General features: G+C 42.1%; 1 protein-coding gene across 7 annotated transcripts in view; it reads left to right on the top strand.

Moving 5' to 3' along the window:
* Positions 1–21,339, top strand: part of STS (steroid sulfatase) — a 175,150-nt gene that overhangs the window by 52,318 nt on the left and 101,493 nt on the right. For 4 of the 7 annotated variants that reach the window (XM_070750855.1, XM_070750853.1, XM_070750851.1 and 1 more), the window contains 4 exons: positions 368–548; positions 6,837–6,958; positions 10,723–10,845; positions 13,080–13,503. In XM_070750855.1, the coding sequence (XP_070606956.1) occupies positions 403–548; positions 6,837–6,958; positions 10,723–10,845; positions 13,080–13,503 (815 nt within the window). In that variant the 5' untranslated portion in view covers positions 368–402. Of the gene's footprint in view, positions 1–367; positions 566–6,836; positions 6,959–10,722; positions 10,846–13,079; positions 13,504–21,339 lie in introns of those variants that run through there. The other 3 variants (XM_070750856.1, XM_070750857.1, XM_070750858.1) reach the window with 2 other exon arrangements.

The following is a 21,339-nucleotide window of genomic DNA, read 5'->3' as shown; positions in this document are numbered from 1 at the left end:
ATTCTTCGATTAGTTTGTCCAATGTATGCGGCTGCACATGTTTTGCATGGTATTTCATACATTCCTTGGTTTTCAAGTTGGATTTTATCTTTTGGGTTTCTTAAGATGTTGGATATTTACTGGTTAGTGACAAATGATGTTTTGATATTATGTTTGTGGATAATTTTGCTAATTTTGTCTGTGGTGCCTTTAATGTAAGGGAGAAGGGTGATGCCATTATCCTGTTCTTTGTCTTGGTTTTGGGGGGATGTCTCTTTTTTATTAGGTTTGTAATTGTTTTTCTTTCAAATCCATTTGAAATTAATAAGCTCAAAGATGTATTAAAATGATTATATTCATCAACAAAGTAACATTCTTTATGAAACAGGTGCCACAAAAGGAATTCCACCTTAACATAGAAGAATGATCATCCTTTTCCAGTTGATGCTTTATCTGTGGCCAACCAATAGTGCTATAGATGAAATACTTTCAAAGCCCAACATCATCTTATTCATGGTTGATGACCTTGGCATTGGAGACTTGGGATGCTATGGAAATACAAGTCTAAGGTTTTGTAATATTCTTGGTGATTTTTTTGTGTTATTTATTTATTTAAATAGATAATCTACAACATTCAGATTATATTGTTTGATGCATGCAAGAGCCCACAAATGTCTCTACTGCATGGTAGAATTGCTACGATTAAAACTATACATCATGAAAATCACAATGGCATAATCAACGAGTAGTTGATGTTGCTTTTTCTTTTTAATTTCAATATTTGAGAGAAAATAGATGTATCTATTACAAACTCAATATATTATTTATGATTTGTTTTCACTTGTTGTGAGCCGCCCTGAGTCTTCGGAGAGGGGCGGCATACAAATCCAAATAATAAATAAATAATAAATAAATTAAAATGTGGCTTGTGAAATACAGTGATACTTCGTCTTAGGAACGCCTCTTCATACAAACTTTTCGAGATACGAACCTGGTGTTCAATTTTTTGCCTCTTCTTCCAAACTATTTTCACCTTACGAACTCAAGCACCATCACTGGGAAACCCCACCTCCGGACTTCTGTTGCCAGCTGAAGTGCTGGGATTTCCCTGAGCCTCCCCTCGCTGGGAAACCCTGCCTCCGGACTTCCGTTGCCAGGCAAAGTGCTGGGATGCCCCTGAGGCTTCCCCCACTTGGATTCAAAGCAGTGCTGGCAAAAATGAAGGGGGAAATTGCTTCATCTTACGAACTTTTCATCTTACAAACCTGGTCACCGAACGAATTAAGTTCATAAGATGAGGCCTCACTGTACATTAAACATGTCACAAATACATGTTAAATGTATTAGAAATAAATTCATTGTGGTAAAAATAGAAAAGGGAATCTATTCAATTCGTTATAATATTTCTGAGAAGAGACAGAGATGATAGAAAAGAAAGGGAAAGAAAGAAAGAAAGAAAGAAAGAAAGAAATTATGTTTATATAGCCTTACAGAACAAAGAAAGTGTATAGTCATTATGGACCTTTACTGCTTAACTGTTTAAATGTAACAGGAAACTCAGAACAAAAAGACAGGGTATATACATAGATAGGGGTTGGTCACCTTAAACACTCAAAGAGTTACAAAGGTCCTAACCAGAAGCCCCCCATTCAGTTCTGGAGCTGACTGGAAATCTGGTTCCTCCACCACAGAGTCTCCTCCCAGTGTGGTGTTCTTTTTCCTCTACCAGTCCTAACTAAAAGCCCTATCAATTGAGGAGCTGAGTAGAAAGCCCGACCCTTGCCATAGTGCCTCCTCCTGGCATGCCTGCTTTCCCTGCCACCAACTGGAAGCTCCTCTCAAAATTGTGGTGCTGACTGGCGACAGGGAGCTGCCGCAGAGGGATGAAAAAGCCACATGCGACTTCAGAGCCACAGGTTGCTGACCCCTGACATAGATTATACCCAATGGTGGGCTCCTGCTGGAATGCCTAATCATGTGCAGCTCCGTGAATACTGTTCATTCTTTCTACAACTCCATGTAGTTCTTGGTTGAATGGTACAGTAGTTTAAAATATTATGTCATGCTTTCTGAGAATCTGTGTGTTCTCACCTGTATATTCAGTTCAATTAACTGTGCAGCACTTGGCATTTTGCCAAATTTGTTGTTTAGTATATTTACTTGAACTAAATACTGTTCAAGTTTCTTTGGTACTCATTTTTCTTAGGTACCAGACAGTGACGGGCCACCATTTCCTAGTGCTACTGGAATGCCTTGGGAGTGTGTGTATATGCGTGCACGCTCTCTCCCAGTGCGAGATTTGACTTCTGCTCATGGGCAGAAGCCTAATCTCATGTGAAGACACACACACACATGAGATTTCACCAATTTTCAGCAATTTTTTTTGCTTTCGTGCATATTTTGGGGGCAGCCCACCTCTGGTAAAAGATATAGTATACTAGTATAGTATACAGTGGAACCTCAAGATACGAACCTAATTGGTTCCAGGGGGAGGTTCGTAACATGAAAGGTTCGTAAGACGAAACATTGTTTCCCATGGGAAACAATGTAAAGTCAATTAATCCGTGCAACCAAAAAAACCCCCGCAAAAAAACCTCTGCCGCCCGGCTGTGACCTTTTAAAACAGCCGCGTGGCTTCCCAGCCGGGCTGGGGGGCCTCCCAGCAACCCCCCCAGCCCGGCTGTGACCTTTTAAAACAGCCGCACGGCTTTCCAGCAGCCTCTGAATGCCAAACATGGAAGTTTGGGTTTGGCGTTCGGCTTCGGGAGACGGCTGGGAAGCCGTCCGGCTGTTTTAAAATGTCATGGCTGGGCTGGGGGGCTTCCCAGCAACCTCCACAGCCCGGCTGTGACCTTTTAAAACGACCGCGCGGCTTCCCAGCCATCTCCCGAAGCCAAACGCCAAACCCAAACTTCCACGTTTGGCATTTGGAGGCTGCTGGAAAGCCCCCCAGCCCGGCTGTCACCTTTTAAAACAGCCGCGCGGCTTTCCAGCAGCCTCCAAACGCCAAATGCAGAAGTTTGGGTTTGGCGTTTGGCTTCAGGAGATGGCTGGGAAGCCGCGCGGCTGTTTTAAAATGTCACAGCCGGGCTGGGGGGCTTCCCAGCAACCCCCCCAGCCCGGCTGTGACCTTTTAAAACAGCCGCGCGGCTTTCCAGCAGCCTCCAAACGCCAAACGCAGAAGTTCAGCTTTGGCGTTCGGCTTCGGGAGACAGCTGGGAAGCCGCACGGCTGTTTTAAAAGGTCACAGCCGTGCTGGGGGCTTCCCAGCACCCCCCCGAACCCCGAACCTTTGCCGAACTTCCAGGTTCGGGGTTGGGGGGGTGTTGGGAAGCCCCCCAGCGCGGCTGTGACCTTTTGAAACAGCCGCGCGGCTTCCCAGCTGTCTCCAAACGCTGAACGCGGAAGTTCGGCTTTGGCGTTCGGCTTCGGGAGACAGCTGGCAAGCCGCGCGGCTGTTTTAAAAGGTCACAGCCACGCTGGGGGGCTTCCCAGCACCCCCCCGAACCCCGAACTTTTGCCGAACTTCTGGGTTCGGGGGGGAAGCCCCCCAGCGCGGCTGTGACCTTTTAAAACAGCCGCGCGGCTTCCCAGCTGTCTCCCGAAGCCGAACGCCAAAGCCGAACTTACACGTTCGGCGTTCGGAGAGAGCTGGGAAGCCGTGCGGCTGTTTTAAAAGGTCACAGCCAGGCTGGGGGGCTTCCCAGCAACCTCCCGAACCGAACACGGGGTTCAGAAAAATTTTGTCTCTTCTTACGAACTTTTTTCGAGTTACGAACCGGCGTTCGGGAGGCTGCTGGGAAGCCCCGCCGCCCGGCTGTCACCTTTTAAAACAGCCGCACGGCTTCCCAGATGTCTCCGAACGCCGGTTCGTAACTCAAAAAAAGTTCGTAAGAAGAGGCAAAATTTTTCTGAACCCCAGGTTCGTATCACGAGTTGTTCGTAAGACGAGGGGTTCGTATCTTGAGGTACCACTGTACTAGGAATAATCACCTATAAAAGTGAGAAAATATCTCTTCTGTTTTTATTGGACCTCAAATTTCTGGATGCATTAAGTGCAGAGGGGGTTTTATAGCTATGCTTTTATTCTGCCTTGGAAAGGCTTTTTTGTCCTTTTTAGGTTTATACAGCTGGTGCATTTCATTAATTTTTATTCCACTTGCACAGTCATTATCAATTTTTTTATTGTGTCAGAACTTGTATGTCCAAGTCGTCTATGTAATATGTGAAAGCAGTATGAATATTTTTAATCTCCTTGCTGTATTAACCAGCTGATTGTAATTCAGCTGATACAGTTCATCTGTAATTTTAGCCTTTGCAAGTAAGATATATACTTTTGTCCCCTTTGCCTTGTTTTGTGAGCTTCTTCATTGACAAAAGATCAGTTTCAAGAGCAGAAATACAGTGGTACCTCGGTACTCGACCACAATTCTTTCCAGAAGTGTGGTTGAGAACCAAATTGGTCAAGTACCAAATTTATTTATCCCATAGGAAATAATGGAAATGGATTTAATTAGTTCCCAGCCCCTGTTAACTCACTGGGAACCAATTAAATCTATTTTGTTTATTTCCAATGGGATAAATAAATTTGGTACTCCAAGCTGCAGGAAGGGTGGGGGCTGCTGCAATCCCGGCAGCTTAAAGGGGCTGAGGAGCTCTATAAGAGCTCCAAGCTTCAGGAAGGGTCGGGGCTACTGCAATCCCACTCCTTTCTGCTCCTTTCCTTTCCTCAATGCTTCCTCTTATTACCTGTAAGCAGCTGCAAAAACTTTCTCCCTCCCGTCGGCTGCAACGGCTTCCCTTCGAGGAACAACAGCGCCGGGAATGTCACGTGATGAAGGGAAGCCGCCGGAGCCATCTCAGCAGTTGCCACCGCTCTAGCAGCTTCCCTTCATTATGTTTTTACAGCTGCTTACAGGTAATAAGAGGAAGCATTGAGGAAAGGAAAGGAGCAGAAAGGAGTGGGATTGCAGCAGCCCCCACCCTTCCTGCAGCTTGGAGCTCTTATAGAGCTCCTCAGCCCCTTTAAGCTGCCGGAATTGCAGCAGCCCCCACCCTTCCTGCAGCTTGGAGCTCTTATAGAGCTCCTCAGCCCCCCCGAAGCTGCCGGAAATTTTCTCTGGCTGTTCGGTATCTGAATTTTTGTTCAGATACCGAAGCAAATTTTTGCAGAAAATTTTGTTCGTTATCCAAAATGTTCGAGAACCAAAGCGTTCGAGTACCGAGGTACCACTGTATACAACATTTTTCACAAAGTCTTTCTGGTGATACTGTGAGAAATAGGACAGTAAAGAAAACCATCTCCTATTTCTTCTGATTCTATTATTTACCCATTAGCTGTGGGGATTTTTTCTGTTTTACTCTGGTAAAGGTGAATAGAGAGATTTCTGTCATTTGTTATGTGACTCATAGCTCCTAAATTAGCACATCATGCTTGCAAAGGTGAGGTGCAACTTTTGAATTGAAAAACTTATCCATTATCTGAAACAAAATCAGTTTCTCCCTTCACATTTTTGGCCTTTTGTAGTTGATGCACTCTAGCTTTCCAGATTCTTCCAGATTTTAAATGACACTTTTTTTTTTGCACACAAAGCATCCACATGTTTCTTGCTTCATGTAATTGTATTTATTTCTATTTTTCATATTTTAAAGCAAAAACTGTGACAGAAGTATGATCCCTATTAATGCTTTCTTTTTTACACTTATATTCATCTATACGTTTGCCCATAAGATATCCCAATTCATGACCAGATGATGAACTGACTGTATGCTTTGTTCTGTAGTGTTATATATAAGCAGAATTTCTAAGAGGAAGGGAGGAAGGAAGGAAGGAAGGAAGGAAGGAAGGAAGGAAGGAAGGAAGGAAGGAAGGAAAGTGGGGAACTAAATAATCTTTTTAGTGTGACTTATAGTGACATTTTGAAGCAATAAGATTATATTTATAATAAATCGCAGAAATCAGCTGCTGCAAGCGGGTTGGTTGGCTGTGTTAAAACTTCCTGATTAGTTGGTGGGGTAACACCTTAAGTAATTGATGCAGCTGATGTATGCAGATTAGTTGATGTTTTCAGATTAGGGGTGACATCCTGAGTAGTTGTGGCAGTTGAAGCCTGCAGACTAGTCAGATGTTTTGTAATGTATGTCTGTGGTGTAACATCCCGGATTTCTCCAAAACCCAGGATGTTACACCACAGACATACATTAGTTTAAATATGAATTTGTTTTGAAAAAAATATAATGCTATAATGTAATATAGTTACTTTGACTATTACCAGTTTGAACTAATTTATTCCTAACAGATATTATATTGTCACATTTTGATTTGCAATATTTATTTAGCATTTGATTCAGTTGGGATTTTTATTATTTGTTGCATAAAGTTTTACATATAAAGGTATAAAAAATTTAAACAATGCAAAATCAGAAAAGTTAAGATCATAAGATTCTGCTTCACAAAGGACCTTTTTTTAAACAAAAAACAATGCAGCAGCATGCAAGTTGCAATAACTGAACTTTTATTATTTTCTTTTTAAAAACTATTTTATTCATTTGCAATACATTGTTGTTGAATTTTCCTGCTTTTTCATTCATGCCTTATTTTGCTTACTTATTAAAGAGAATGTTTTCATAAACAAGGCTGAAAAGATGATCCATTTATCAATGTGCTTAATCGTTTTCAGATAAACTGCTTTGATATTTAATGTTATGTTGTTCACATGAATAAAGTAAGACAGTATATTCTATTAAATTCTATATATGTTTTTCTCCTCTTCAACTTGTTTTTGATAGGATAATAGCAGAGATAGAAGAAAATTTTTCAATAGCCTGAACTGTCATTACACATGTTTTATTTCCAGAACTCCCAATATTGACAATTTAGCTAAAGGAGGCATAAAACTAACTCACCATGTAGCAGCTTCTCCATTATGTACACCAAGTAGGGCAGCTTTCCTGACCGGCCGATATCCTATCAGATCAGGTAACCAAAATGTTTATATGTTTACTTTTAAATATGAAAAAAACATTGTATCATTTTAATTTACAATTCATGTATGAGTGTGGACTCCTCAACAACAATACATTGTATGTTATATTTATCACTTGCCATATTTTTGGTGTATAAGATGCACCTTTTTCCTCCCTAAAATAGGATATAATTAGGATGCATCTTATACATTGGATGTAGCTCTTTTTTTTCCAGCCCTAACTAGCTGCTAATGATCTTCCCAGTTCTTACCTTGCAGGCTCTTTCACTGTTTCTTTCTGCGAAGAATGTTTTCCAAGCCCTAAGTCTTTGCAGGTTTTTAAAAAAATATTCTAAATTGTTCTGAGTAAGTTTCTTTCTAGTCCTAACCAGGTGCTAATGATGTTCCCAGCTCTTACCTGGTGGAAAGCAAGCTGCCCCCATCCGAACTCACACTCTAGTCGATCCCAGGTGCATAGCCTTCCTCAGTTCTTTCTCAGCTGGGCTTGGCTTCCCACTCATGGCTGCTATGTCTTCAGAGCCTGGGGCTGTCATGCAGTTGCAGAGCAATGCCAGCTCTAAGTACAGCTAGAGCAGAAGGGGATGTGAATCTGAACCATGGGGTGGGTGGGTATTGGGGGGGGGGAGAACCAGGAGAGAGCCAAGTCTGGCATGACTGGTGGAGGAATTCTGGGAGTTGAAGTCCACAAGTCTTAAAGCTGTCAAATTTGAAGACCCCTAAGTTAGAGGTTAGGAATGCAAGGGTCTTCAAACCTGGCAAGTTTAAGGCTTGTGGACTTCAACTCCCATTTCTGAGCTAGCATAACTGGTAGAGGAATTCTGGGAATTAAAGTCCACAAGACTTGAAGCTGTCAAGTTTGAAGTTTGTAAAAAGTGTACATGGTTTTAAAAAATTATACATGGTTTTAAAAAGTATTCTGCTACACTGGTATTTTATTGAACAATCTAATGCTACACATTTGGTTCAGAATATTTTTTTCCTTATTTTCTTCCTCTAAAATCTAGGTGTGTCTTATACACTGGTGTGTCTTATACACCGAAAAATACGGTATTCAGTGAGTTTGTTGACTCCAGTAATTATTACATACTCTATTCTGCATCTCACATTTTTGAAACTGAAAGAGTGTTATTGTGAACCAGATACTTCCTTTAATATACTGAATATTTCTCTTCGTGGGAATATACAAACAAAGTACTGTACATGCATCACTTCTAGTTTAACCCTCTGTTCAAGCAAGAGACCCTATACCAGTGATGGTGAATCTTTTTTGGTTTGCATGCCAATAGGAAGTGTGTGCATGTGCTAGCACGCATGCATGTACCCACACCTTTCTCTTCACATGAGCATGTGCCACCCAGTGCATGCGCACAATACCCTGCTCCCATGCATGCTCACAGACCTCACTGAAGCCTGGGACAGTGGGAAAAAAAGAGCAAATGGGCAAACCGGAATTTCAGAAAATCAGACTTCCTGTTTTCCTGTTGTGCTGTTTTTCACACTCTGGAAGCTTCAGGAAAGTTTCCATTTTTCTGAACTTCCTGTTTGCCTGTTGGATCATTTTTTGCATTCTGGGGCTTCAGAAAGCTTGCTGAAGCCTCCAGAGTATGAAAAACAGCACAACAAGCAAACCAGAAGTCTGTTTTTCTGAACTTCCAATTTGCCCGTTGTTCTGTTTTTCTTACTCTGAAGCTTCAGGAGGGTAAAACAGCCTTTCCCAAGGCCGAAAATCAGCTGGCTAGCACACACATGCATGCAGGAGCTGACATAAGACAATGTCTCGCGTGCCCTCTGATATGGCTCTGCGTGCCATATTAGGTTCACCATCACTGCCATATACCATTTCAGACAAATCGCAGTCCAATCTTTTCTTTAAAAACTCCAGTGTTAGAGCATTCCAAAACCGTTCCATTGATTAATTGTTCTAACTGTCAAAAAAAATTATCCTTGTTTCTAGGTTGGCTATCTCCTTTATTAATTTTTATCCATTGCTTCTTATTCTCCCTTTTTCTGTGAGACAGCCACTCAAATATTAGAACACTGCTATGTCAACCCTAGCCTTTCTTTTCATTAGAAAAGAATACCCAGTTTCTGCAATTGTTCTTTATATGTTTTAACCTTCAGTCCCCTAATCATCTTATGCTCATATATTCTGGATTCTCATCTTCTTTTTATATTATGCCAACCAAACTGGATACAATATTCCAAGTATGGTCTTACAAAGCATTATAAAGCAGTACTAACACATCATGTGGACTTGATTCTATCTTTCTGTAAATGCAGCCTAGGACTGTGTTGGCTCTTTTGGTGGTTGTAGCACACTGCTGGCTCATATTTAAGTGGTTGTCCACTAGGATTCCTAGATCCCTCTTACAGTTACTGCTATTGAGCCAGGTACCACCTATTCTATTAGCAGTCTTGGCTAGTCACTTTGAGTAGGAGGAAAATGTATACATTGGATAACACAAGCAATCCAATTGCACAAAAACAATTTTCATCAGAGTAGAAAAAACCTTAACAGAAAGATAATGAGAATAAATGCATCTCTAGGGCTTTTTTGAATGGATGACATGACCATCCTGTCCCATCTCAGTGACAAACAATTCCCCAAATATGTTGTTACCACTTATTGGGTTGGTCCACTAATTTGATGGATCTCAGAGACAGAAAAACAAAAGGACCAGTAGGGCTAACACTTAAACCTAATTCATAACAAAGCTGCTACCATACTACTTTCCCATTCATACAGGGGAAGGCAACATTTTTTGTATGAGGCTTTGATATACAATGTGAAAAGTTGACAAGGAGAATAAAAATTGATCAGTTTAGGCATTTAGAATAGGATATTTGAAGGCTGTACCAAAAGCCAATTATAACTTTTTCTTTACCTCTAATGAAAATTTTACTGTGTTTGGGAATGTTCAGGGTTGAAAGTATTCTAAAATCCTTGCTTTGCAGATTTTTAAAATTTTTGCTGGCTATTTTCCTTATTTTTAGATGTCCCACTGATTAGAAAATGACATTGTTGTTTTTTTCAAAAGGTTAACAACAATAGTAAACATCTGGAGCACCACTTGAACATCATTGGTACTGACTAGCTTTATTTGAAACAGCTTAAATACTGTGACAGTGCCTTTAATGTATAGAATATTCTTTATTGTCAAGTGTGATGGAATGCACAAGGAATTTATCTCTGAGGCATAGGCTTTCAGTGTATATATAAACAACAAAGTAATATAATAATAAAATACTAATAATAGAAAATAATAGGAAAGATGAGAAAGATGTTATTAAATAATTATTAATAAATAATTAATTAAATAATAACATCTGCCTATGCCAGGTCTTTAGCAAGGAATCAGTAAATTGATGAAAATGCAACCTACAGTCTAAACGTCTGGCTTTAACGTGTGTGCTAGCCAGCTGATGGCTTTAATCATCATAATAATGGAATGGTGCTAATAATATACATGTTAGCATGTTGTTCACTCGTTACAAGCTTTAATAGAGCTCATAATGCTGTGGATCACAGAATCTGCTCCACAATCACAAAAAGATGCTCAAGCATTCTTTACAACAATACTTAGATATGGGTGAACTTCTTTTTGCTCTCATCCTAATAAAAACAGCCAGGCTCCCATATTATATCAATATGCCATTTATTTTTCATAGATAATCTGATAAAATGTTCATCTACTATTGCTTTATTTACATATATATCCTCTTGATAAAAATATATTCAAATGTTTAATTTTTTTAGGAATGGCTAGCCTGAATCGGCTTGGAGTCTTCTTATTTTCAGCCTCTTCAGGAGGTCTGCCTGCTGAAGAAATAACATTTGCAAAGCTTCTTCAACAGGAAGGTTATTCTACAGGTCTTATAGGTAAGACTGATTGATACGGGTACATGTTTTTCCACTGTGTTTCACTTTAAATATGTGTGCTTATCTTTAAATTAGTTTTCAAAATGATTTACAAGTTAACATTAGAATATTGGCAACATTCAAACATACACATATAACAAAAAAACTCCAGATATAATATGCTTGTGAAAATATACAAAGATTATATTGAAATAAGGCAATTGTTTGATCTGTTTTTTAAATTCTTCATCCAATTTATGGATCACAATTTAAGTGACTATATGGTCCAATATCATATTAAAAATGCAATCTGTTAAGTCTATAGGTGCCTTTAATTAGTTAATGGGTACAAATATGCCACATTAATAGCAAAAATTTCTGATAGCCTTTAATTCCACCCCAACTCATATTAGCTGCCATTAGTCCACTGTTAAATAAGATTTGCTTATCATCAGAAAAATTGGGCATGGGGAAAAGCAACTCCAAATTCATAATAAAGGCTAGACTGATCTTTCTACTTTTACAATAAAAATGCTAATCCACCCAAGCCCAAAATGTGCATCCAAATAGAAATGTATAGTGGCACATTTTTCAGACAAAATAAAAAAAATATTATTATTATTTTGTGAAATCAAGTGAAAAAGATTGTGGTTTTAAGACTCTTTTTGTTGAAGATTATTTTAAAAATATTCAATGGTTCACCTGACAAGGAGTGTAAGATGAATATTCTCTATTTTATTTATTTGTTTGTTTAAGTAATACAGTGATCCCTCGATTAGCACGGTCTCGATTAGTGCGAAACGCTACAACACGGTTTTTCACAAAATATTAATTAAAAAATACTCCACGGTTTTTTTGCTATACCACGGTTTTTCCCACCCGATGACGTCATACATCATCACCAAGAGTCACTTCTCTGTCTCTTTCTCTTTCTTTCCTGTCACTATGCTTCAATCATTTTCTCATTTCTCTTTTTTTCTCCCCTTTTTTCTATCATTTCTCTCTCTCTTTCTTCCTCTCTCACACTCTCTTCCTCCCTTCTCTCTCCCCCCCCTCCACTTGCCCACGAGAAGAAAAAAAGCAACCTCTGCCGGGCAGCTCCCCTTGTGCCCCCGCTTTGTGCCTGCCTCTTTTGGGGATTTTTTTTTCTTTTCTTTTTTGCGCTGGCGGCAGGAGCTGTTGGGGAGGGCTCTGCCGGGAAGGCCTCTCAGCTGCAGAGCCGAATGGGGGCGGAGGCAACAGCGGAGCCCGGCGCTGGGGCCATGCGAGGCTGTTCATCCAGGGGGGCGTGGACTGGCAAGTCGCCCTCCTTTCTCTCTCTTTCTCTCTCTTATACCACACCGGTAACAGGGAGAGAAAGAGAGAGAGCGGAGGGCACCTTGCCGGTCCACGCCCCCCTAGATGAGCGGCTCCGCATGGCCCCAGCGCCGCCCAGGCAAAGGGGAAACCCCAAGATCGCTTGCCGCTTGCCGCTTGCCGTATTGCAGCGAAGGAGGCGAAGCAAGGCTCCAAGCTGCAATACGGCAAGCGGCAAGCGGCAAGCGATCTTGGGGTTTCCCCTTTGCCTGGGCGGCGGGAAGACCAAGGGAAGGTTCCTTCAGCCGCCCAACACCTGATCCGCTCCGCAGCGCGGCAGCAGCGAGGAGCCGAAGATGGGGTTTCCCCTTTGCCTTTACCCCATCTTCGGCTCCTCGCTGCTTCCGCGCTGCGGAGCAGATCAGCTGTTGGGCGGCTGAAGGAACTTTCCCTTGGTCTTCCCCGCCGCCCACACGCAAACTCCACCATCTGCGCATGTGCGGCCATGAAAAAAATGGTGCGCATGCGTAGATGGTGTTTTTTTACTTCCGCACCACTATAACGCGGAAATCGATTAGCGCGGGAGGTCTTGGAACGTAACCCCCGCGCTAATCGAGAGATCACTGTATATTAGAAACAGGTATACTTTTGCTCAGTTTCCACTTTTTTCTAGACTTCAAAACTGTTTTTTCTTTTCTAGCTTCTATTGAAATACTTCTTTTTATAAATTATTCAAAATAATTTATTTACATAAAGTTTGTAATATCGAAACAGAGTAATACTTTTTGTATACATTTTTGAATGCAAAATTTGTTTTTTCACATTGCATTACTTTATTCATGTATATATTTTGGAAATATGATTTTAGTTCCTTCATATTGAAATGTAAATATATAGTTCTGCAATCTTTATTGAAGGTTAACATATGATCTGAAATCGTTGTGCTTTTTTTCATCTAGGCAAATGGCATCTTGGTCTAAATTGTAACAGCAGTCATGATTTCTGCCACCATCCCTTAAATCATGGATTTGATCATTTCTATGGAATTCCTGTGAATAATATTAGAGATTGCAGACCTGGTGATGGAAGTGTTTTCATCAAAGGAATTAAAATGCACATTCCCCCAACCCTTCAAATCACTGGAATTTCTCTAATAACTTTGGAAGTTATGCGTTATACTGGCTTTTTTAGAGTGCCACATAGAATGGTAGGCTGCTTCTTTTTGTTGGTTGTTACATTGGTGGCAATCATATTCCTCTTCTTTAACAACTTTCGGCATCTAAATTGCTTCCTGATGAGAAATTACACTATTACCCAGCAACCATGGATTTATGAAAACCTAACTCAGAGATTTACAGAAGATGCCAAACATTTTATAAAAAGGTAAGTATAATTAAAGACATTGGAATATTATTCTGGTATGTTAGTGACATACTTGGCATTTGTTTGTGAAAAAAATGAAAATACAGTGGTACCTTTACCTAAGAACACCTCTACTTATAAACTTTTCTAGATAAGAACCAGGTGTTCAAGATTTTTTTGCCTCTTCTCAAGAACCATTTTCCACTTACAAACCCGAGCCTGCAAAACTGTAACCAGAAAAACTAGGGAGAGGCCTCCATGGGGCCTCTCTAGGAATCTCCTGGGAGGAAACAGGGCCTCTACCATCCCAGTGGTTTCCCCAATCGCACACATTATTTGCTTTTACATTGATTCCTAGTGGGAAAAATTGCTTCTTCTTACAAACTTTTCTACTTAAGAATCCGGTCACAGAACGAATTAAGTTCTTAAGTAGAGTTACCACTGTACACACATTTATAGAACTGGGTATTTATAAGTTTTGCTTTTGTTTTTGGTAAATGATGCTGGTGGTTTGGAGGTAGAACTATCTACATTATCTAAGACCTTTTCAATATAGCTTCGATTATTCAATGATAAATATGAATAATTATTACAAACTATGTACAATTTTCAAAATATAATCTATATGATTCACTTAAAACTAAAAAAGTCAATCAAATTCATTCACAATGTTTTATGAAGTTTGGCCAATTTTTAGCATTAATATGAAATGGCAATGTTTGAGGAAAAGCCAGGTTGAAATAGAAGACTAAAACTATAGAATCCACGTCACATAGAGACATGCATACCTGAAACCTCTATGCTAGGAATTTCTATTATCTGTTATATTCTGAAATCATCACATCTTATCATGTCTATGGGCACATTTTTTTGATTATAGGTGTTCTATATGATAGTCTACACCTTCATACAAAGTCTATAGAAGTAAATGTCTGTATAACTGGGTGGGTTTTCCTGATGACAGGGCCAGGAGCTAGACATGTAGCCTTTCTTAGCTTTAGTAACTTTAAGTTAAGTTTCTATGGTTGATGAAACAACTTCTGCTCAGATTCTTATGGAGTTGCTAAAGTTGCTGTGCTGAGTTCCTTTCCTGTTCTTTTTTTGCTCTTGTTTTTCAATTCACCCATGACTAAATCAGGATAAACTTCAAGTTCTGTTCTTCTTTAAAGTTTCAACTCTGAGTCTACTTAGAAAGATAAGCATACAACCTATTAGACTCAGACAAAATAAAATGAACTAGCTGCATGTGGAAAGTTACCAGAGATTTATATTTTGCTAACTAGCTATCAAAAGCAAAGCTTGACAAGTACTATCAGAATGAAGCATATAGGTAGTAATTTTCCTTGTTGGATCATTGCATTACATATTGTATTATAACAATTTATTAATCCATGAAACCAAGTGTTGACTAGTACCAAATATCTAAGGTCTCAGGCAAAAACATTTACTGTCACCTAATCGTTTTTGGTATAAAAGGCCATGAAGGCAGAATTTTTACAATTCATACTGACAATTAATCTAAAAGTCTTGCTAATTACTTTTTACTATTACTCTGGTGAGATGATTAACTACTACTGGGGAGAAGGCAAGAGAAATCACTTCATCAAAAAAATAAAGTAATACATCAAATCCATGCTGGTCTTAGGTTGTGGTCTGACATACCATTCCTGGACTATGCAATTCCAAGAGGTGCTACTATCTTCTAGTTCTACCGTGTTTCCCCGAAAGTAAAACAGTGTCTTACTTTCTTTTTACCCCCCAAAAGCCCCACTACATCTTACTTTTGGGGTATGTCTTACATTGGAAAAAAATTGAAAGGGTCACGTTCCCGAAGGCATCTCCCCAGAGTCCAGAAGGGCAGCCACGGGACAGGAGACTCGTGAGCCCTTTTCCAAGTTCAACCTCAGGGCTCCAAGCGGCATGCACACGTGGAGCCACAGACGTGTGTCGGGGAAGCGTGTGTCTGGAGGGGAGGAGCCACTCTGCGCAGTTGGGCAGCCCCACCTGCCTGCCGGAAAGGAGGCGGGCGAAGGAGGGCGCAGCTCCGGCCGCTCGCCTCGGAGCTGGTCGGCCTCGCTGGCCGCTTGCAGCCGAGCCTCGGCAGGACTTGGTTGCTGGGACGAGCGCCTTCGCTGCAAGCCGCCGCCCGCTCGGTTCGCTTCGGACCAGCGCCGTCCTTCACTTTGCCAAGCCAGGGAAGAGGCGGTGGCGCCGTGGCAAGGCGAAGGCGAGGGGCGCGCGGGGAGCTTGGAAGCGACGTCATCGGGCTCCCCCCCGGCAATACCCCCGTGTTTCCCCGAAAGTAAGACATATGCTTTACTTTCGGGGTACAGCTTATATTAGCCGACCCCCCTGAAACCCCCGATACGTCTTACAATCGGGGGTGTCTTACTATCGGGGAAACAGGGTAAGAAATGTTCTCAAACTAATGGTCAGGGATACCCTGACACTCATATTTTCAACATACACATCTTGTACAAGCAAACGATTATTGTGTTTTACTGATAGCATTCAAGGTGCTTCAGAAAACTGTGCAGCTCTCATGAAATTGCTCATGTCAGAGCATTTTGTCTGCACTTCAGCTGAGGTTGAGTTTTTGAATCCAGAACTTTAGGACTGGTGAAGAGCAATCGTGCTACTTTCCAGAATTCTGCAAATTACTTTGCCTAAGGCCTGTTCTTGATTGTATTCTCACCTGAAATGATATTTAAAATATAATTCTTGATGGTTACCTGCAACATATCTGGTAGCATCCATGCTTTGGAGCAGAGAAGGAAATCTGTAACAGCCTACTCAGACAAGACTTTATATCAACCAGGTACATGAATAGTGAACATTCAGTTTTATATCTTCCCTTTTTACGTCTGGAGAAAGAACATAGGAAACTGGCATGGTTCATCCTATATTGCATCTTATATTTATTCATGGTTGCATTAGTTATGCTTTAATAAATTAACCTAGCTATATTAATTTGCATAAAAGAACCACAATCTAAATATGTGACTCAGATCTCTACTACATATTTTATTACAATCTAGCCAACCAAGTTTTAGTTTATTCTATTATGCAAACACAGACTTTTTGTTCTTAGTGAGGAAAATTTGATTATGCCTGAAAATAAGGTTTTGTTTTCTATTATTCCAATTGATATATTCTTTTAGTCTCATGGAAACTAAAATACCTAATTTTTTTTACTGTTGTTTATCAAATTTATGATTCAGGAAAGGAAATGTTTGAAGGTATTTAGCAATGTTTCTGTATAGGAAGCTAACCTTTACAATGATGATCATATGCAGCTTTAAAAGACAACCAAATTCTTTCTTTAAATGAGAAAAAAAACATTAACTTGCTCTTTTTCTTGTTTCTTTGGGTATTTACATTTCAAGTCATTTTAAAATTTGTCCAGAGCACTTAAAAATTAATACCTAATTATAAAGGGTCAGTTGTACCTACTCTTTAGTCTGTAACAACAAAAACCTCTTTCAAGTTTACATAATATTATACAATTCCCATCACTGCCAATCCCATGAGCAACTTTCTCACAAGCCGCTTGTCAGCCTTGTGATTGCTATAATCAGAATGAGTGATCGAGCCATTTTTCCTCTTCCTTGCACTCTTATTAATGTTCCATCCTTGTGTTTACGATTTCATGCCCAGCTTGCGTCTTGCATTGGCACATTGACTCCATAGATTGTCTTGGGAATAAGTGCATTGGCACATATTCTGAAGGAGAGGTTTGTCTGAGGGATGCAATTTCTGTTCCAGGCGTAATACTGTCTAGATCAAAGCTTCTTTATCTGAAATTCAGAGTGTTCAACCATCTTTGCTCTGGGGATTTCAATTTTACTTTAGGACACACTCCTGAAGCTTTCTGCTATAAATGAAGGATTCTGGAAACATGACATGCATGGCTCCTTATTCATTGTCCTTTTAAAAAAATATATCAGCGAACACTAAGGAATAGCAACTAGTAGCACCATCTTCACACCTCTCCTACTTTAAAGGAAGTTGTTAATGTAGTTCAGAGGAAAAAGAAAAGAAAACAGCACAGGAAATGGTCTTACAGGCTAACAGTGACCAAAATCCTTCCCAAGGGGGAAAAAAAGGCAATTGCCATAGTACTATGCATGTTTCAGACATCAGAAATGCACAGGCTATTTTTATATTGTGACGTTCCCCAGGCACTTCCATATATTGCTACTAACTTATAATTTTTAATAGACAAAAGGGGAATAAGAATTATTAATGTAGAGTATTAACCTTGCAAAATTGCATATTTGTCTGTCTTATGTATCTCAGTCTTGTAAGTTTAATTTTAATTAAATGACACTTTCAGAATATTAGAATTGATTGACTGCTTATACCTTTAAACATACATTTATTTTAAGTAATGAAGATGTAAAGCAACTTATGTTAAAGGACTCTGCTTTTGGACCCAAGCATTAGATGAAAGAACATTCCTCACTTTGAATTATGATCTATTAGGGTTATTAGTGATTTTTCATTCCTCTTAAGTAAGATATAGCTTAAAATGAGTTATATCCTTCATATTTAAATACAAAGGAATGTTTTAGAGGGATAAAGTAATTGACCATCATCAAAGAGAAGAATGTGCATGTTTCATTGCCAGGTAAATGAGTACGAATAAATATGCAAACAGAGTTTGCTTTATTGCTCTTTCAGTGAGTAACACTGAATTGCTAGAATAGCGCCGGGGGTGCTTACCCACTGGTGGTTTTTGCTGGAGGCTCGGAGAGACGCAACACACATGGCATAGCTGCCATCTTGGATCTCGGCCAAGATCTCGTGAGATTTCGCGAGATCTCGGCCGATGATCAGGCCAGGGTGGCCTGATCAGTGACGTGTCCGGGCAGGGCCTGCACACCCTATAAAAGGGTGTGCAGGCCCGAGGCTCTCCCTTTTCCCCCGGACTCGTCGTGCTCAGCAGACACTCGGCCGGGTGTCTGCTCGCGGCCGCCATTTTGGGTGGCCTCGTGTCACGGCGGACATCTTGGAGCCTCATCGAAGGCCGTTTCTGGTGGTGCTTACCGCTGTAGCAGCTTGGGGTCCGGCGGAAAGGCCACCCCTCTCTTGCCAGTTGCCTTAATTTTGGTTATCAGAGCCCGGCCTCCTCAGGACCGAGGTGGGACCACTCCGTGGGGCCTGACGGAGGGGGTTGGCATACTTGGCACGAGGGCCCATTAGCCTTCAATTGGTGGGGCCCTCATGGAGGGTGTGTGTGTGTGTGTCTGGCTCTACCTCTCCTCGGGACCGAGGAGAGTAGCGTAGGTCAGTTCGGCCCCCTTTAGCTGTAGCAGCCCCACTTCCTAGGCAGGGTTCACCAGTTACTATTGGGGCTGGGGCCAATTTTGGGCTCCGGCTCCTGGTTTAAATAAATACAAAATAATAATAATAATAATAATAATAATAATAATAATAATAATAACTACTAAAAATAAATAAATAAATGAATGAATAAATAAATAAATAAAATATTACTGATAATTCTAATAAATAATTCAAATGGCCCCTAAGAGACAGAGAGGCCCGGCCACACTGGCCCAGCCGGTGGTGAGGCTGAGGAGGGCTCTGAGGCCCTCTGCTCGGGCTCGAGCGAGCCAGGAAGAGGCTCAGAGTGGAGCCCTGATGGGGGGAGGGGGTTAGTGCCCCCTGGGTCTAGTAGTGACACGTCTTCTCTCTCTTGGGCCAGTGTCCTTGAGCATTTGGACGACCTCGAGCAATGGAGGTCTGGATCCGGCATCGGAGGGGCCTCCACGTTGGTGCCTGCGGCCCTTGGAAGAGATCCAGAGGAGGCAGCGGCCCAGTCCGGGCAGAGGGCCCAGCCTGGGCAGTTGGCGGCGTTGCCCGGCCCCGGGGGACCGGGGCTACCCTGGATGACTTCTACCCCTTTCGGTCGCAACACACTTGGCACCCCCCTCCGCTCCTCCCTCTGCCCGGTCAGGCCTTTGTCCCGCCGGGTTTTGGGAGAGGGGTCAATTTTTTAGGGTCTCTGGCCTGCCCCTCCGGCTGCGGTTGCCCAGGCCCCGGGGATGGCTTTTCCGTTGGGGCCTGGGGTGTCAGGGGCGGGGGGTTGGACCCCGTCGGCTTCAGCTGCGATAGCTCCAGCCACTATGATGGCTTACCCGTCGGGGCCGGGGGTGCTGGGAATGGGGGCTAACACGGTTTGGGATCCGTTTGCTAACATTAGGGCAAGGGCCATCCCGTGCGGGCTGCCAGCTACACCCCTGGATTTCCACCTTCATCCATCGGTGAAGGAGGCCACTTGGAAAGGGGATTACGTGGACCTATTTTCCATCTTAAGTAGGGAGGTCCCGAAAAAGGATAAGGAGGGGGAGGTGCCGGGGGAGAAGCCCAAGAAAACTAAGGTCAGTAAGTGTTTCAGCTCTTGGCTGTACGCTTACCTGACCTATGCCACTATTGTGCTTCAGAGGCAGCCGGCTAGGGCTGCCTCAATGCTTAAGTACATAGACCTGATAGTCAGGGCCCATTTCGAATATAAAGGGTCTATCTGGAGGCACTACGATAAAGCATTCAGGATGCAGGTGGCATTTGATCCCACTCTCCCCTGGGACATGGTAGTTCCCGACTTGTGGTTCCAAGCAACGTACATGTCTGGGAAAGAAGGATGTGATAGAACAGAAAGTGGGCACTATATGGAGGAGGATTCCCCAGCTTCCACCCCAGCTAAGGCTGTCACGGGGGGTGCTGCAAAGGGTGCCTCCCCCCCATGTCATGAATTTGCTGCAAAAGGGGCTTGTTTTTGCCCCTTTTGTAAATACAGGCATGTGTGTGGGAATTGTGGAGGTACCCACACCGTTTCAGTGTGTCCCCGGCCTAAAAGGGGGAAGGACAAGAGGGGAGGGGGTCAGGTGAAGCAACCCCCACCTGCTGGGGGAAAATGGGCCCAGCCCAATTAATCTTTCTGTACTTAAGGGTTGGTTAAAAAACTACCACCCTCGCTTGAGAGCGGATGCTCTCCTGCTAGGATTCTCTGAGGGATTTAGGATCCCTTATATGGGGGTTAGGAGAGCCTTCATGTCCGACAACCTTAGATCGGTTGTGGGACATGAGGACATAGTTAGGGCAAAGATAAAGAAGGAAGTGGCCGAGGGCAGGGTTCTGGGGCCTTTCCCGGACACGCCCTCCCCAAATTTTAGGGTGTCTCCGTTGGGGGTGGTCCCCAAAAAGGCGAGTGGTGAATTTAGGTTGATTCACCACTTGTCTTTTCCAAAAGGGGAGTCAGTGAATGATTTCATTCCTGACTAACTTTGTTCAGTCCGGTACGCATCCTTTGATGCAGCCGTGGCCATGGTTAGGAAGTGTGGGGTTGGAGCCCTTATGGGTAAATGCGACATTAAGTTGGCATTCCGACTCCTCCCCATACACCCAGACGACTTCGAGCTCTTGGGATTCCACTTCGAAGGTGGTTTTTATGTTGACAGAGCATTGCCAATGGGTTGCTCTGTCTCTTGCTCTCTTTTTGAGAGCTTTAGCACCTTCTTGGAGTGGGCGCTCAGGAGGCGCAGTGGTCTGGGTTCAGTCGTTCACTACCTTGATGATTTCTTGATGGCAGGGCCTGCACGTTCAGAGCAATGCTTTGCTCTAATGTGGGACTTCGAAGCCCTTTGCGCTCAGTTGGGGGTGCCTTTAGCCTCTGAGAAGACTGAGGGCCCTGCTACCAAGATTACCTTTCTTGGTATTGAATTGGACTCAGAGGAGCAATCTTCTAGATTGCCCCTGGACAAATTAGTCAAGATTCGGGATAAACTCGATCTAGTGTTGGGCTGCAGGAAGATCACCCTTCGGCAACTGCAAGAATTAGCGGGGATTCTGAAT

The sequence above is a fragment of the Erythrolamprus reginae genome, chromosome 4 (genome assembly GCF_031021105.1).
Source record: "Erythrolamprus reginae isolate rEryReg1 chromosome 4, rEryReg1.hap1, whole genome shotgun sequence".
Lineage (NCBI taxonomy): Eukaryota > Metazoa > Chordata > Lepidosauria > Squamata > Dipsadidae > Erythrolamprus > Erythrolamprus reginae.
This window is presented reverse-complemented; position numbering and strand designations above follow the sequence as displayed.